The sequence below is a fragment of the Rattus rattus genome, chromosome 15 (genome assembly GCF_011064425.1).
Source record: "Rattus rattus isolate New Zealand chromosome 15, Rrattus_CSIRO_v1, whole genome shotgun sequence".
In the NCBI taxonomy this organism is placed as follows: Eukaryota; Metazoa; Chordata; class Mammalia; order Rodentia; family Muridae; genus Rattus; species Rattus rattus.
In genome coordinates, this window is record NC_046168.1 from 20,858,861 (window position 1) to 20,877,620 (window position 18,760).

General features: G+C 37.8%; 1 protein-coding gene across 1 annotated transcript in view; it reads left to right on the forward strand.

The window, feature by feature from the left end:
- The window catches only part of LOC116884854 (nucleolar protein 4-like), a 37,904-nt gene extending 24,783 nt beyond the window's left edge, over window positions 1-13,121 (forward strand). Inside the window, exons 2-4 of the mRNA XM_032886097.1 lie at window positions 1,667-1,778; window positions 2,671-2,783; window positions 12,588-13,121. Coding sequence (XP_032741988.1) covers window positions 1,667-1,778; window positions 2,671-2,783; window positions 12,588-12,773 — 411 coding nt within the window. The 3' untranslated portion in view covers window positions 12,774-13,121. The remainder of the gene's footprint in view (window positions 1-1,666; window positions 1,779-2,670; window positions 2,784-12,587) is intronic.
- Window positions 13,122-18,760: the final 5,639 nt, after the last annotated feature.

Below are 18,760 nucleotides of genomic sequence, written 5' to 3' on the forward strand. Positions count from 1 at the left end.
CATTGGTGTCTTCATTGTTTAGCTCATGTTTGGGCAGCCATGTTGGTAAGACATTACGATTGTAGCTTCTGATGTTACTGAGTGATACAATCTCACAGCGAAGCCCCTGATCCTCCGAATCAGTGGTCTGTGAGCAGGATTTCATAGATATATTTTGGCACTGAGCTCCACAACTCAATTTGATTGGTTTTGCATTTTTAGGTTGGATTCCATGTGTTGTAAAGAGAAGTTTCCTTAATAAAAATTGAAGACTACACTTATCTGTGGATATGAGAGCAAATATTTAGATTGGTATCAGGAATCATGCTGGCTTAGTAAATTAGTGGTTGTAGATTGTCCTCCAATAACCATGATTTCCCTAGCACTGAGTCCTTAGGTTTCTCTCTTGAGTAGTATGGCCTCCTCCTTGTTGAGCAGGGCTCAGGTTCTAAGAAGGAGCTGTGACATTCTTTCTTGTAAGAGGCGATGGGTATCCTAAGTAAGGCAAACCGACAGCAGTGTCAAGCTCCGAATTCAAGTGCTTTGCAATGTTAGATTTCAGCGTACGCTTCTTCTTCAATGCTGTGCTCCTTCTGTGGCATGGTATAGCGAAAGAAAGGACCTCCTCACGAGTCAGGGAATCAGCACACACTTTCTCTCAGTGATAAATTGGCTACTCATTTTCTTCTCCTTACACTATCTTGCAATACATCTGTGTTTGTAACAGCCAAACACATACCTTAGGAATTATCTCACACACTTACATCTAATTTATAACTCAGTTGTTCCTCCTACTGACCTCTTCGTTTTTGTGTCATTGGTAGAACATTGGAAGAAATCTAAATGCTTGCATCAGATTTCTAAATAGCACTGAGTCAGTACTAGCTTTTATAGAAAGAGGCTTGAAATCCATCCACTTTATATCACAGTATTATTATGCTCTAGTGAGAGAAACACTTTTATAGAAAGGTTAATATTGAGCCAATCATCAGGAGTATCAATTGCTCCCTCAAATGAAGATCATAGTTCTCAACATAAAGCTTTGTATGAGGTAGAGGAAGTGCTGCTCTGGTAATATAAGCTATTGTAGACATAAATTATAAATAAATATATATAAAATAAACGATCTAGGTGGCCCAAGCTCATTCCCAAGTGTGTCATTTTTTTTCGTGGAGAGGATAATTGAAGACTGCAGTATATACATGATTTAAACTTTTATTCTCTTGAAATGTTTTAAAGTAATAATGGAGAAATCATCAGTATGCAGAATCTAAAGTTCATTCATTGCCTCTCACCGAGTCTAAATTTTAAAATGTAGAGATGAAACGAGTGAAAATTTGATTGTGCTATGAGTGTTAAGAGCAATATTCAATAACGACGAATCCACAAGAATATCTGCACACTGTGATTATTTTCCTAAAAGCAATGCAGAAACGAAAACCACGTATCTACCCAGATGCAGCCAATGGTTTGCCCGTCACATGGCATCGCTGGCTGTTATTAAGAATCACTTGATCAAGCTGGATAGATATTTCTTGAAATGATGCATGGTTTGCCGTGCATGCTTTCCTCGTGCTTCCTGCCATAGTGGAATAACGTGTCTTATCGGGAAAGACAGTGATTATTTCTGTGGGATCCTGCTCGGTCAGCTCCTACAATAACACTGATATTTTGTGAATCATTGCAGATTTCAGAGAGCTACGCCTTCCTACCAAGAGAAGCAGTGACGCGGTTTCTAATGAGCTGTTCCGAGTGCCAGAAAAGAATGCACTTGAACCCAGATGGGACCGATCACAAAGGTAGCCGCACTGCCCAATAGTGAGACGTGAAGCCATTGTTCTTTATAATAGTAACTCGGATCTCACAGTTTTATGAAAATGTGGAGGACAAAACAGTTCAAGTCACATCACTTTATTTATTCAAGTAGGAAACATTGGATTCTGAACACCCACTGAGTAATTCGGGGACCCAAAGTAATTCGGGGTCCACTTCTGGAAGGCAGTTTCAACCGTACAAGTATCTTTTTAAAAATTGTGTGTGTGTGTGTGTGTGTGTGTGTGTATTAAAGTTTTAATTTCCAGCATGGTGTTATTTCATGGTATTTTAGATATATCTAGCAAGGAAGTTCAACACTAAAAATAATTTTTCAAATCTACAGAGCCTTGGTTCCAAAAATCATAGATTACATGAAATGTCTTTAATTAAAAATTTTATAAGAATAATTTGACTTTACCTTGATTGAAATGCTGTTATCTTAATAATTAGATTTATGTCATAGGCACTTTTAAGATTCTGCCCTCTGTTGGAAGATAAGTAACCTAGCTCCTCTAAGAAAATAAAAAGGAAAAGCTTTATATATATATATATGTATATTTATATCAAAATATTAAAAAATATATATAAAATAGCTGTGCCTTGAGATTTTTTGAAATGCTTAATCATCATATTAGTTTTGTTTGTTGTTATTTAGGATATTTAAAATCACTTTATAGTGAGATATGGTGGGTTCGTCCATTCTGTTAAATCGGAAATTTGCATGATATATTTTACGCAGTCCGTTTATACAGCTTTCATAGTCTCCAATCTTTAATGTGCTGAAGACCATATGTAATTAAACTTGCTGGCTCACCCTGAAGGTGCAGCTGGAACACAGTGTTGCCTTCGTCACAGATTGACAATGTTCTGTTGCAGATAATGGGAAGCCTCCTACCCTGGTGACCAGCATGATCGACTACAACATGCCAATCACCATGGCGTACATGAAGCACATGAAACTGCAGCTGCTAAACTCACAGCAAGATGAGGTAAACTGGAAACCTACACGTTTACGTCACCCACAAACGGGAACAAAGCTTCAGACCCATGACTAAGGGGTTAAGTGTGGCACTGCATGAAAGCTGTAATTTACATTGTGAATGAAAAGAAATGTCACCAGGACCTCAGAGCTTTGCAAAGCCATGGTGCCCACATCCTAGATGCAGAGACCTGGGATGGAGCCATTTTCCTTAGTGCTTTGTGAGGAAGTCTCTTTTTCCTCAGTAAATCACCACTGAGGTAGTCTCAGCAAAGAGCTAGAACGTCCTGAGCATCCAGGGACAGCAAAGCTCTGAACCATCTTTTCCGAGAAGCTGAAAAATCAATTTAATATGATTTCGAGTATAGCCGTTTCCCTATCAGTCACATTTCCATCCTTTTAAGTCTTTTTAAAGTTTCTATTTAATCGTGTTTGGTTTATATGTCTTAATTTTTTTGAGAGAAAATTTATTACAGTTCCTTCCAATTACAGATATTTTCATATTTCTGATTATATTTCATTTTAATATATCAGACACCAAGTGTGTTTATTGATATTTTCTAGATGTCTAATATCTAGTTTGGTAAAGAATTTAAGTCTGTGTGTATATATCTATATGTCACTGTGTGAATGTCTCTGTGTCTGTGAGTTTTCATTTGTGTATGTGTACATATATGTGTGTATATGTTTTTGTGTATTTCTGTGTGTGTTTGTCAGGTTGAATGTGTGTCAGTATATGTGTGTACTGTGTGTATGTCTATATATGTGTGTGTATGTGTGTGTTTATGTGTGTGTGTGTATGTGTGTGTGTTTATGTGTGTGTGTGTTTGTCAGGTTGAATGTGTGTCAGTATATGTGTGTACTGTGTGTATGTGTATGTCTATATATGTGAGTTTGTGTGTGAGTGTGTTTATGTGTGTGTATGTGTGTTTGTGTGTGTGTGTGTGTGTGTGTAGGATATTCGTATTCTCCATAAAGAAGCAGAGGCCATCAGTGCACTGTGGGAGTCAAATAGATGCTCATACAGTAGTCATCCCTAACACAGAGTAGAAACATTCGTATTATCTCTGTTGGAAATAAATCTTTGGGCTAATACATTCTTTCTTTGGATTTCACCTATAACAGGAAATGTGTTTAGATGTTTACTCTTTAAAAACTAGATTAGTTGTAAAACACAATTTGAGCCTATTAAAATAGCTTTTCGGACAATTTATTCATAAAATTTAATCTTTTTGTCTTCTCTGTACTTGACAAAGTTTTAATCTTGATCAGTAGATTTTAGTGAGTGTCCACTCTCAAAGAATATCCTTGAAGTGTCCACATTGCATTAGATAGTACCAGATAACTAACAACAAATGATTGAATTAAAACTAATAAAGTCATTCTACTAAAGACCCAAAAGCAGATTTTGAAAATGTGTCTGTTCCCAAGAATGGAGAAACTGGCAGCACCACTATTGCAGAACTGAAGGAAGCAATAATGCCTCATTGAAATATTAAAGTCCACACAGCATTTGTAGGAAGCTAATTTGGAGGTCAAATATATTTAATTCTATCCCCAAATTATGATTAGCTTCATGCCAATCATACAGCCCACATATTAAAAGTCCTTTTGGATCTAAAACATCACACATTTTGAACTAAAAAGCATAGCCTTCAAAAATTATAATTAGGAAAATTATCCTCAACACAGTTTGAAATTATTAAATTGGATGCACACTGTTAAAATATTCAAAGAAATTGCTTGTTAGCGTATTTACAAAATTTTAGAAAAATGTGACTATTAGAGGTTTGGGAAGTTGAATAAGATAAGCATATTGAACTAAAATGATGAGGTAAATCTTGATTATAAGTTGAATTTAAATTTAAATGAGAGTTAATCCAATAAAGTCACCAATATTTACCGACTACCTTTCAGGTACTCTTAGAAACAAATTAACAAAACCCCTGTATTTTGAAGCATGTCTTTCAGTGAGGAGTGAAAGACAATAAAGGAAATAAACAGTAAGACTAGGCAAGTTAAAAGTTGCTAAACTATATTAAAAGAAGAAAGGAATGACAAAAAGAATTCATTCAGAACGAAAATCAGCAGTGGAGAACTCTCCTCCAGCATCTGAGGTCCTGGATGCAATGACAAGTACCCAACATGCACAGATGAGTGAAGGGATAAATGAAGAGATAAATGACATAATTTGAACAAAAGTGAAATAAATGAAGTGTGTTGTTACTTTCTATAAAACACCATGGCCAAGGAAATTTATCTGAGAAAGTTCTTGTAGGTTTATCGAAGAATGTTTTTTATTATAGTTCTATAGGGTTAGAATGTGTGATGGCCAAGACAGGGAAGGAGGGAGCAGGTAGCTAAGGCCTTCTACCTTGAACTGCAAACACTAGACAGAGAGTACAGTAGGAATGGCATGTGGCTTTGAAAGCTAAAATTTACCCCTGGTTACACACTTCCACCAGCAAGGTCACTCATCCTAAACCTGCCAGGATTGTTCCATCAACCTGGAACTAATGAGTGTACGGAGGACATTAAGATGCAAACTACCACATTCTACTTCATGGCCTCCATTAGGCTCATGCCTGTAATGTAAAATATATGTAGTCTAATATTGAAGGTCTCCATAGTTTTTCATTTTCGATTCTGCTGAACAGTTCAAAATCCTTTCTGATATTCAAGACAATCTCTTCACTGTAATTCCCTGAAAAATTAAAAAAGCTAATTACATACTTCCACCCCAAAATACTACAGAACATACATCACCAGAAGGGAGGAATCTGCACATAATAAGGAAATACTGGCTAAAGCAAGACTGGAACTTAGCAGGTAAAATGCTAAACCCTGTAGTTCCATGTCCAATGTTAAAGGACTTGAATGGTTTTGTCCTTCCAGCTTTGTTTCCTGCTATGTACTTTTTCTTGGCCTAGGAGAGTTAGCTTTAGAATGGATCACAGAAAAGTCTCAAACAGTGGGCAGTGAATGGTGATTACGCTGATAGGTATATTCCTGTTTTGTCCCATTTTCTCAGGGATAAAGGAAGCAAGAGTAAGGTTGTTAGAGAAGCTCTCATAAGTTTAAGAAAGATGTGGAGAAGTTGAAATTTAGACGGTAAAGCATGAGAGCAGTCTATTCAAGATCAGATAGATACGTTTATAAAATGAAGAAAGTGCATGCTCATGATTGCAATTATTTGGTGGGGGCATGGGTAGAATGAGGGAAAAATGGAACTGGTTATTTAAGTATTATAAGAGATGAACCTATGTACAAGGGCCTTAGCCATTTAATGGAAACATCCATTTAAGGGAGAGTTGGTAGGGTAGATGTAGGTCACTGAAACAGATGTTACAAAAATAAGCTATAAATCAGTAAGATTGTAATGCTAGGTGGAAGTGGTATGGAAAATTTGAGATACCATAGAAGCTGGCGTTTCCAAGCGCACACTTCCAATCCAGTGGTCACAGAGATGGTCCTGGTTTAACTGTGTGGGTCCCCAAATGAAACCCGAAGTCAGGAAGATGGAAAAGGATGTCCTGATGGGAAGGGCTTATTAGGATGTGAGGGGACATAACAGAGGGTGGGGACAGGCAGAAATCATCAGAACATAGTCTATACATGTATGGAGTTGTCAGTCAACAAATTAATCAATGAAAATCTCAGAAAGTGATTATAGGGTTTGAGTTGTTGGTGATAAATGTGTAGTAAATGGGAGCAACCTGGTTTTATAGGAAGGTGGATAAGATCACTGGAGCCATCATGGATGTTAAGATCAATTAACTGAAATAGCCATGGGCTCTCCATGAGCACTAATAGGGCACGATAAAGTCTTTTTAAAAACTCAAAGGAAAGAGTTCCGAGTAACAGACAGAAGCATGGTGGCCCCGGATAGAGGGCAGCTTTCTTTGTTATAGTTTTGCCAAGTATTTTATAAATTAATCCATACATTTAAAATGAAACCTTCAGCAAGTGATAACAAGGGATCTGTCCTATAGGCTTCCTGTGTACCATCTAATTTAATATTTACAATTGACTCATGTTCCCTTAATATCATGCAGGTGAGAAACGCAGACTTCTCACTAACAAGCCAGATAGGCTGCTTATACCCAAGTTATATGATATTAGAATCGATGCCTACCTCATTCATAATATATGCATTTTAGTTATTAATATTATTTTGAAAGGTTTATATAACATAGTCTAGAGGGGGAAAGGTAGGTAGAGTTCAGGTATTGATTGCTAAACACAGTCCTTCGAAGTTAGTGGATTAACACAGCTCATTATTCTGTGGGTAAAAAATTCAGAATGAACTCCTCTGGAAATTCTTTTTGCTACTTTGCTCAGCACAGACACTATGCCAAGAGGTATGAAAGCATTTACTTAAAGCTGCAGCTCAGTAAAACCAAAAACATCATAATTCTTAATATCTGAACATGAAATACGTAGCTTCATGATGCTCCTTCCTTGTAATCTTTTAAAATATACAGTCATTTATTTATTAAAATTCCACACATGTATTTTGCATTTTGAAGATGTCTACTCCTTCTATGTCACAACTTCCTTTCAGTTATTAATTCACAAATGATGACAAACGCACTACACTTTGTGGCATATTTTGCCATTTTTTATTGGTGCTTTTTACTTACTTCCACTTATCACATTACAGATCTGTTTGCATTTATGTTTATTACCTTTTACTGTATAATCGATTTTAAATTTATTGGCCATTATTTTGATTTATTTAAACCATTCTGTTTCTACTTATTCAATGATTAGTTACACCTGGAGTGACTTAATACATTCTAAACACTTACTAGTCTCTTTCTAAACAGGACAAGAATTCCAGAAGGCAGGTTTTCATTTTTTCTATTCTTAGATTCTATTGCTTAAATAGACCTTTATAATTTTTACACATAAAATTTTGTTTTACTTTACATCCTACTCACTGATCCCCTCCAGATCACCTCCTCTCACAATCCCTCTCCCACATACCCCTTTCCCTTCTCCTCTGAGTGGAAGGGAGCTCCCCGTCGTCTCTCTCCACTCTGGCACATCCAGTCTCTGTGAGGCTAGGAGTATCCTCTCCTACTGAGGCCAAACAAGGCAGTGAAGCTAGAAGAACATATGCCACATACAGACAACAACTTTTGGGCTAGCCCTAGCTCAAGTTGCTTGGGAGCCACATGAAAACCAAGATGTACATCTGCTACATATGTGTGGGGAGGCCTAGGTCCAGCCTGTGTATGTTCTTTGGTTTGTGATTCAGATTCTGAGAGCCCCACAGGTCCAGGTTAGTCCTCTGTGGAGTTTCTGTCTCCTTCAGTACCCAAAATTCTTCCTCTCATTCTTTCATAAAATTTCCCAAGCTCTACTCTGTTTGGCTATGGGTGTCTGCATCTGTCTGATTTAGCTTTTGGGTAGAGCCTCTGAGAGGACAACCATGCTAGATTCCTGTCTGCAAGCATAAGAGAGTATCATTAATAGTGTCAGGGATTGGGGCACCAAAGAGGAGTAGAAAGCAGGAAATAATCAAATTTCAGGCTAAAATTAATCAGTTAGAAGCAAAGAAACAATGAAATACAAAGAATCAATGAAACCAAAAGCCGGTTCTTTGAGAAAATCAACAAGATAGATGAATACTAATCCAAGCTAGCCAAAAGTCAGAGAGACAGTATCCAAATAAACAAAGTCAGAAATGAAATGAGACATAACAATAGAAGCTGAGGAAATTCAAAGAGTCAGTAGGTCTTACCAAAGTTAAATCAAGATCAGATAAACTATTTAAACAGCCTTATAACCCCTAATGAAATGGAAGCAGTCATTAAAATTCTCCCAACCACAAAATGCCCAGGGCCAGATGGTTTTAGTACAGAATGTTACCAGACCTTCAAAGAAGAGCTAATACCAATACTCTTCAAACTCTTCCATGAAATAGTAACAGAAGGAACACTACCAAATTCATTCTATGAAGCCACATTCACCCTGATACCTAAACCATACAGAAACTCAACAAAGAGAGAACTTCAGACTGATTTCTCTTATGAACATTGATGCAAAATTACTCAATAAAGTACTTGTAAACCAAGTCCAGAAACAAATCAAAAGCATTATCCATCATGATCAAGTAAACTTGATGTTTTTAAAGAACAGAAATGCATGGCACATGTGCTGGTTGTTTTTTGTTAATTTGATCCAAACTTAGACAGATCTGAGAGAGACACCTCAATTAAGTAAATGCCCCCATCTGATTGCTTGTAGGCAAGCCTGTGGGGCATTTTCTTAATTAATGACTGATGCAGGAGGAACCATCCACTGTGGGTTTTACCTTTCATGAGTAGGTAAAAAAGCAAACTAAACAAGCCAGGGGAGCAAGTCAATAAGCATTGTTCCTTGGTCTCTGCTTTTGTTCCTCCAGCCTCCAGCTTCCTGCCCAGAGTTCCTGCCATGGCTTTTCTTAGTGGGATGTGTCTTGATATACATAAGCTAAATAAACCCTTTCATTGCACAGATTGCTTTTGATAATGGTCACAACAGTAGAGACCAAAATGTAACTACTGTCCATTTAACCAAAAGCTTACAATGTGTCCAGACTTTTTTTTTAATCTTTATTAACTTGAGTATTTCTTATTTACATTTCGATTATTATTCCCTTTCCCGGTTTCCAGGCCAACATCCCCCTAACCCCTTCCCCTTCCCTTCTATATGGGTGTTCCCCTCCCCATCCTCCCCCCATTGCCACCCTCCCCCCAACAATCACGTTCACTGGGGGTCCAGCCTTGGCAGAACCAAGGGCTTCCCCTTCCACTGGTGATCTTACTAGGATATTCATTGCTACCTATGTGGTTGGAGCCCAGGGTCAGTCCATGTATAGTCTGGGTAGTGGCTTAGTCCCTGGAAGCTCTGGTTGGTTGGCATTGTTGTTCATATAGGGTCTCAAGCCCCTTCAAGCTCTTTCAGTCTTTTCTAAGATTCCTTCAAGAGGGGTCCCGTTCTCAGTTCAGTGCTTTGCTGCTGCCATTTGCCTATGTATTTGCCATATTCTGGCTGTGTCTCTCAGGAGCGATCTACATCTGGCTCCTGTCGGCCTGCACTTCTTTGCCTCATCCATCTTGTCTAATTGGGTGGCTGTATATGTATGGGCCACAAGTGGGGCAGGCTTTTAAAAAAGTATGTTGACATAAATTTTATCTGTTCTTCTGTCTGCCTGCCTATCTATCTATCTATCTATCTATCTATCTATCTATCTATCTATCTATGTATATCTATCTACTATCTATTTTCTATTCTTTTTGAAACAGGGTTTCTCTGTGTACCCCTGGCTGTCCTGATCTTGCTTTGTAGGCCTCACAGGGATTCATCTGGCTCTGCCTCCTGAATGCTGGGATTACAGGGTTCACCATCATTCACAGCTACAAATGTTATTTAATGATGATAAACGTATACTGATTAACTGCAATGTTAAGCCATTTTTACAGTCATGTCATGGAACAAAGACCATGATTTAACCTTACACACACACACACACACACACACACACGCACACACACACACACACACACAGTTTACACTTATATAAATTCTACAAAACTAATTTTACACAGATCTCATCAGCTGTGTTATCCATAATAATTACTTGGTCTGGCAAGATAGTAATAAAAGGTGTTTCAGGCCACACTCGATGACCCGAGTTCAGTCCTCAGGATGAAGGCATGGGATAGCAGGAAGCAAATGACTAGGGCAAGTTGTCTTCTGATCTGATACTAACTCCCTCCCAAAAACCGTAAACCAATGACAAATAATCATAATTATAAATTATAAATATATTTATGGTTCTAAATATATATAAATAATAATTATAAATCAGATATATAAGTAATTAAATAATTCTGTATAAAGATAAGTTTTAGGGTTGGAAATGTGTTTCAATGGATAAAGCAGCTGCCTCATATCCATAAGGTCTGACAAGTATGGTGCCCATCCATACTAACAAAATTCAGAGATTAAAACGAGAGAATCCCCAGGACAAGGTTGCTTACAAGGCAGGTCAAATCATATGAAGAAGTTGGAGACTGAAGGAATAACTTCTTTGAGTAGGAAAATGTCTTAGTTTGTTTAAAAAAAAAAAAGCCCACAAACCCAACAGCATGTTTAAATTAGCAAAGAAGTTAATTTGGTTAAGAAATATGAACTTTGAAGTAAAATGACAAATTCCTTGCTTCAGTAAAATTGGAGGAAAACATCCTGTTTCAAAGAGAAGTTTCCTTGATGAGAGGTGAGGATTACACTCACCCGTGGAAAGAAGGATAAAGTTTAGGTTGCTGTTAGGGGGATTATGCTAGCTCAGTACAGCAATGGTCGTAGATTCCTGCATGGCTTCACCAGCCCTGAATAGTTATCACGGTTCTAGTACCATGCATGTTCTCCTCTTGTTGAATGGGTCATAAGTGCAGTTAGACAGCTGTTCATTACCATCGATGTATGCATATTCAGTATGCTGGTAGTTGATGTGGCAATAGGTGTCATAGCCCTGGTGAACTGTTGGTCACCTTCCTCCTTTGGAAGCTTGCAAGGTCTCAGTCCTAAACAAAAGCTTACAAGCCACAAAAGAGTCCTGAGAGTTGAAGAAACAGTCTCCCTAGGGAATAGCACACCAACTCATTATCTAATATCAAATGGTTTGTCCCTGAAAACATAAAGATAGGTAACATTATACATACCGAGCAGGGTTTATTTAAGAAAGTATTTGTATATACATATACATGTATGCATTTAACAAAAGTTAATGAAAACAGAGACCATGCATTTCAAAAGAGCAAGAAGAGGTATATGGGAAAATTTGAATGGAGGAGAGGGAAAGGGGAAATAGAGTATTTATTTTATAATCCCAAAAATTAAGGTATACCAGTTTTTGTATTAACTGTTCACAATTGACATTTTTCTGAATTAATCATTTGCTAGAGATTTTTGTTACCTGACTTTTAGTGAATGAATTTTACACATTGTTATATAGAAGTTCTTTTATGAATTCAGTGCTCTGTCTGTCAAATAGCTTTGTATTATTTATCTACATATAATCCTTTACATCTCTTCTATAAACCATCTATCACCCCTCTGTCTGTATGTCTGTCTGTCTATCATCTATCTATCTATCATATCTTTCTATCTACCTATCTATATTTCATCCATCACTTATTTATGTAATCTATTGCATATCTATAATCTATTGCATATCTATAATATACATAGCATCTATTCTCTATAATCTGTATCTGTCATCTTTATTTGTGCAATATATTGAGAATTCATTGCTCTATATCAAATTCAGACATCGAGTCTATGCATGTATCTTAGTTTATACTAGGAATTCATCCTGTTTGTAGATGAAAATGTCTTACTGTTATGTGATATATGCTTATAAATATTCATATGTGCTGATGGTAGTTTACGAAGTCACTGTGTTTATAGTAAAACTTAAATCTTCCTATCCATCATGTTTTATGCTCACCCTTGAAAGAAACTATTCATTAAATATTCAGGGTAATTCCCAAACTGCTTTCTCTTTAAACACATGGCTCTCTCTCTACAATGGGATACCGCCTAATACATTGCTTGAGTACCCACATTTTTTTGAACATTTTTTTGAAGGAAGAGTTGCATGATTTGTTGTTTCACACATCTATTACTATGTGCATTGCTTTATAGAGTCTGATAATAGTTTATGAACTGGTAACCTTTAATTAAGCACAGGGGTGGAATAGTTACATTTTGCACACAGTTAAATTTTATGGTGCCTAATAATATTTTCAACCCATTTCAGGATGAAAGTTCAATAGAGAGTGATGAATTTGATATGAGTGATTCAACTCGGATGTCCGCCGTGAACTCTGACCTTAGCTCCAATCTGGAAGAAAGAATGCAAAGTCCCCAGACTCTCCAGGGCCAGCAAGATGGTAAGCTTTTCACACCGAACAAACGAGAGATGAGGCAGCGAGACCAGCAATGAGTAAGACTCTATTAAAATCACAACCACCTCTTCCCTCTTGTGTCCACTTAAAAAAAATCTGTCTCTATGGAGACATTTTCTGGGCACTCAGGTTATGTCATCCACTTTATTATTTTTAGATTTAAGTACTCTTTTCAAAATTAAAGTGTTAGACTGATTTATAAAAAGATGTCAGTTATGAAATCCAGGCATATCATGCTTTCTTTTTAAATATGAAATGTGCCACAAGAGTGCAGTTGGATATCTAGGATAATGTCTCCTTGGCTTTGGTTTCTTGTGCCATCCTTTATATTTGAGAAAATGAAGAGTTTAAAGATGATTACATTTTCTATTAACAAACAGCCCAGCCCCAAATTATAAAGGACACGATATTAAAGACAATTTTCTTAAAGGGGTGCTGTAGGAAGAGGTACTTTGCTGTGACCTTGAACTCCTTTCTTGCTCTAAGGGAAAGGAAGGTTACCATCCCTAGTCTGAAAGACTCCTAAGCCTTCCCTTTGTTGATGCTGGGAATGAGGCTGGCAATTATGAAGTCAGCTGATGGTCCACACATCAGGCCTGATATTCTCAAGGAACTCTGAAAACTTTTTGAAGATTTTGCCTTTGAATTAAATTTGATGCAAATTAATATAACAGCAGCTGTAAAATTAAGGTTTATAAGTAGAAACCAAAGAAGTAATTCAAAATTGGTTGATGACTTCAATTGTGTAAGTTAGAGCTTCCCCAGCCTCCTTCTGACCCTCCTGTGATGCCTGAGGAGGTCTCCATTATGCTGTCCACTGAGTTTTCTTTGGCATCATTTTTCCTAGTCCATTGAGAGGTTTTTCCCTATCCTGGTAGATTATTAGGATCGCCACCCGAAACTAACATCACAAGCTCTTCGCTTTCTGCGAGAGCTCCTCACCACTTTCTGCTCACAAGTGTTGGGTGTATTTCTTCGCTTTGTCCATGTTCACCACTTAGAGAGCAAAGCTAATCATGTTGCTTTCAATCTCCTCTGCACTCAAACAAGTCCCCAGTTTTCTTCTGCAAGCCCTTCTATCTATAAAAAAAATCTGCTAAAGGCCTACTCCCTCCATCCACCTCATAATTGTTAACATTTCTTAGAGCTCTTATTACCATGTGAGACTATATTATTTCCCCATTCATTACCCTTTCCTCTTCTATTATTAATTTATAAGTATTCTTCCACTATGAGTTTCCTGTCATGTGCTCCATTTCAAATTCTTGTTACATGTCCCATCATTTAAATAATTAAGGTGTAGCTTTCCAATATAATTATGGTTTGTAAAATGAGTTTTACGTATTTTCTTTCCATTTTCCTGATAATAGCATTCTCTTAAATTATCCATGCTAGCACCACACTGTGCAATTCCCATGTGCACATGCATGTGCATACCCCTAAACATACCTGTACTACTTTATTATACTTGTTTTATACCTAAAGTGTGCTCTTTATGTTGTGTTATTCATACCTAATTATTTTCTTTTGCATGTAAGTTATATACATATATGTGTATGGCATACATTTGTGTATGTACAAAATATTACCCTGTGTGTATAAATATATGTTTTTGTATGTAATGCTGAGCAAATAAATGAATAAGACATTTTAAGAAGCATAGACCCAACTCATGTAATATATAACATAAAGAAAGTTATCTATCTAACATGTAGAAGAAACTACTTGGCTTTTTAAAAATGAAAATTTATAATAATAAAATTTAAATATTTATCTTGTTTTTGAATACTGGGATGTTTGAAGAACTAAGTCTTGGTTAGCTTGGAATATGTTAGTTCTCTGTGGATGGTGTAAATTAATCTTTAAAGAGTGCAAGAAGGTAAGGACTTGTGGTGTAATCTATCTAATAGTGGGTGAGCATCCTGATGTGGGCCCAGTTTAGAGTTCATGGGGCGGAACTTCCCAGCTTCCACACCTTAGATCCCTCTTATTTTTGGTAAATATCTAGCAGCCTCTTTCCAACTACTGACTGCATGGTAGTACATGTTTTCTCAGACAAGTTTCCATCTCTGGATTTGACAATGGCTTCCTTGCTTGGTAGGGGTGCAAATGGGCCATAGGTCATAACTGACTGACATAGTGAAGGAAGAATCTGTGCAGACAGAGGCTCTCAGAGGAGAGTCCACAGGGCGATGCTCTAAGGGAAGTATGGAGAGAAGAGGAGCATATGCTACAGCAGACACATGAGGACGGGATGCTCTTTGGTTATGCTTTTCCTCACAGTGATCACCGTCTCTGCAGTGGGCTTGACATATGGTTGTCTGAGTGAGCAGCATTTTCAGTATTAATATTATATAATTTAAGGTTGAAGAGATACACGTGACAGCAAACTGTGCAAGAGTAATATTTTACTGTGACAGAGTGAGCGCTGTTGTCTGTACTCATAAATCAGATATGCTCAAAGCATTGGGAGAAATGGTGGGTTAAACTCCTATTGTAATAATTGGTTAAAACTTCAATTTTGCTCTGTATAAAATCTTTTATTGTCCCTGTATGTTTTTACATTTTGTTTGTTGTGAGACGGTTTCATGCAGCTCAGATTAGCCTCAAGTTCCTGGTCCTTCTCTCTCAGCCTCTCCATGATCAGTTAAAAATCCAAACAGATATGATTTCCAAAAGCTGAAAAAAAAGTTTTAAAAAGTTAGAGTAAAATGTTCTCTTTTTCCTTAGCATCAAGTTGAAAATATTCCCCAAAGAGGCTGAAGTAGGAAGTGGCTTCTTGAAATTCCAGAAATTGTAACGTAGGCAGTTTACATAATGTCTCTATTGAGCACCATATACAATGGAGTATGAAGACTTAAAGGCTTCCTTTTCTGTTTCTATTTCAATATGGTTATCACGGATTTAATATCTCATCATCAGAATCTCGAGTGTTGGAGACAGGGAGGAAAGGAATGAAAATGTTTTGCCCTGGGTGAGATAATTAAGCAAAGGTCAAGAAGACTGAATAAAGAGTTTATGGGAAGGTACTTTGAGATCGGCATAGAATAGTAAGTTTCTTTTGATTATTAGATATTCATGTTGCTTCCCTCTTATCGTAAAAGATAAGAGACCCACAGACCATGTTTAAAAAACAAAACCAAAAATTTACAAAATACCTAAAAGTAACAGACTTTGCATAGGAGGCACTTTACCCTTGATTTTGGATTAAAGAGGCCACATTGCAGCATTTGGACAGTTTGACAGACGTAAAAGCCTGTCTTTGGGTTAAATTCACCCAATGGCTCTGCTTACCTTGAGTTTCCTCCTGTAAGCGTGAGCTCCTCGATGCTGCCATGAAGGTTAGGGAGCTTGGGAGTACAGCTTCGGTGTGCAATGGCAGTGGCTCACAGAGATCCATGAAACATGGCTGGATCTAACAGCTCCCAGCCTCGTGGATCCACATACAGCCCATTTGTTAAATTTCATGCTATGGCATCCATTTAAATAGATCCAGGTAAAAGGCCACCCCTTAAGTTCTTACCTTTAAATCTCAGATCCTACATTTCCTGGAGCAGCTCCAACCAGCATTTCCCCCTGAGTTGTTCCTCTGCCCTGAGATGTCTGTGCATCTGATCCCTGCTTTCTGAAGTTGACTGTGATAGGGAGGCTGACGAGAGCAGCAGCCTTCTGCACAGACCTGAAACTTTGGTTCAAGCAGGCATTTGAGTCCCTTTGATAGGGTCAATTATTTTCTACAAAGCAATCTACTTGCTTTTCCAAATTAAATGCTGTATGTAAAGCACTTCTGATCTATCTTGCTATCTTCTAAGAAGAGAGTTGTACCTGATTTAACTAAAAGAAAAAAAATCCCGTTATATCAGATTTCTCTCTTCTTTTTGCAGTCATGGTGAGCTGTGGCTTTTTCTCTTTATGCCTTAAAAAAGGTAGATAGGGATGTCTAAGGAAGCTGAGGAATATCCATATGATTATTTGTTTTTAATATTGATCAGCTTTAAAACCAAAGATTTATAACAGAAGGGAATACTTCTGTTCTGTTATTTTGGTAGTGACATCATCTCATAGTGTTTGGTAATGACATCATGCACATAGTGTTCTTGGGTAGCTAGGCAGTGCCTTGTGACTGTGGTATGTCAACCCAGGTAATGCTACAAACTAGAGGTTCTATTTCCAGGCACATATGACTTTGTGTCATGTTTGATTTAGTCACAGAGAGACACATTCTGAGAAATGTATCTCTAAGTGGTTGTATCATTGTGTAAGCATCAGCATGCTCTCATAAAGGAAGGCAGCTATGATGTCACTGAAGGATGTGCTCTTACGGAAGACAGGCTATCACACGTATGCTCTGCCATCTACTGAATGTTATGTCGCTCATGACTACTACTTCATTATGGGATAAACAATTTGATAACAGTATCTGTGTGGCCACACTCATGAATATGGAAATACCTAGCAAAAGAAAAGGGGAAGAAAGTCATACACACTAAGTTTTTAACAGCTACTTCAATGTCTACCTAACGTTAGCTTTAAATGCATAATAGTTTTCATTCAAGAATAGATTTGATAATTATGTTAGCATGTAGAAATGCATGATTCATTCACTATAATCAAAAATTCTCTATTTTCTCATAATATTTGCTTTATAAAATACTTCGATATGCTTCAACTGGTCAGATGATTTGTGACATCCTCTTGGAGATAGGAGGGGAGGGAGGAGGAGGAATGGGATGAGAAACTGTAGGAGGGCAGACTGGGAGGGAGGTAACCACTAGACTTAAAAAATAAAAGTAATTTTTAAAAAAGAAAGCATTAACTTGGAATTTAGTGGCTAATCCAAGTACACATAGTACACTGTAAATAGACATGAAATTATACATACATATGTATGATCTCACAACAACCATGGCTAATTAGAAAAATTGTGATGTGGCTCAATACCTATTTCACTGGGACGGGGAAGTAGTTTTTAACTCTGAATATTAATTTCAGAAAAAAAGATAATAAAATGATTGTATAGATCATTTTATGTGAGGTATGGTAGCCTAAATTTGACAGAACTCTGGAGGTTGAGAATGGAATAATAGACCAGTCCCGGCTAGTGTGAAACACTAACCCCCCAAAGAATCAGATAAAGTCAGCTGCATTCTGTATTGAAGTAGTTAGTTTTCTCATTGAAGTAATAATGTCACATTAAGTAGACACTATTGTATTGTCTCTCATGGTTTTAGATACAATGTATCTCAGTGGGGTACATCTGATAGAGAAGGCATAGGGTCAGACAGAGGATTCTGCTTCTCAGCTTTTTTTATTATTTATGTTTACACTCCATATTTTTCTCCTCCTTGTCCACCCTCTGACTGTTCCACATCCCATAGCTCCTCCCCACTCCCTCTGTCTCCACGAGGATATCCCCTCCCCACCCACTCCCCCAGAACTCTAAACTTCCTGGGGCCTCCAGTCTCTTGAGGGTTAGGTGCATCTTCTCTGACTGAACCCAGTCCTCTGCTGTATATGTTGAAGGCTTCATATCAGCTGGCGTAGCTGCCTGATTGGTGATCTGGTGTCTAAGAGATCCCAGGGGTCCAGGTTAATTGAGACCAGGAGACTGCTGGTCCTCCTCCAGGGTTGCCCTCCTCCTTAGCTTCCTTCAGCTTTTCCCTAATTCAACCAGAGGGGTCAGCAGCTTCTGTTAGTTGGGTGCACATATCTGCATCTGACTCTTTCAGCTGCCTGTTGGGTCTTTTGGAGAGCAGTCATGGTAGGTCCCTTTTTGTAAACACTGCATAGCCTCAGTAATGGTGTCAGGCCTTGGGGCCTCCCCTTGAGCTGGATCCCACTTTGGACCTGTTACTGGTCCTTCTTTTCCTCAGGCTCTTCTCCATTTCCATATCTGCATTTCATTCAGACAGGAAGAATTGTGGGTCAGAGTTTTGACTGTGGGATAGCAACCCCATCCCTCACTTGATGTCCTGTCTTTCTGTTGGAGGTGGGCTCAACAAGCTCCCTCTCCCCACCGTAGGGT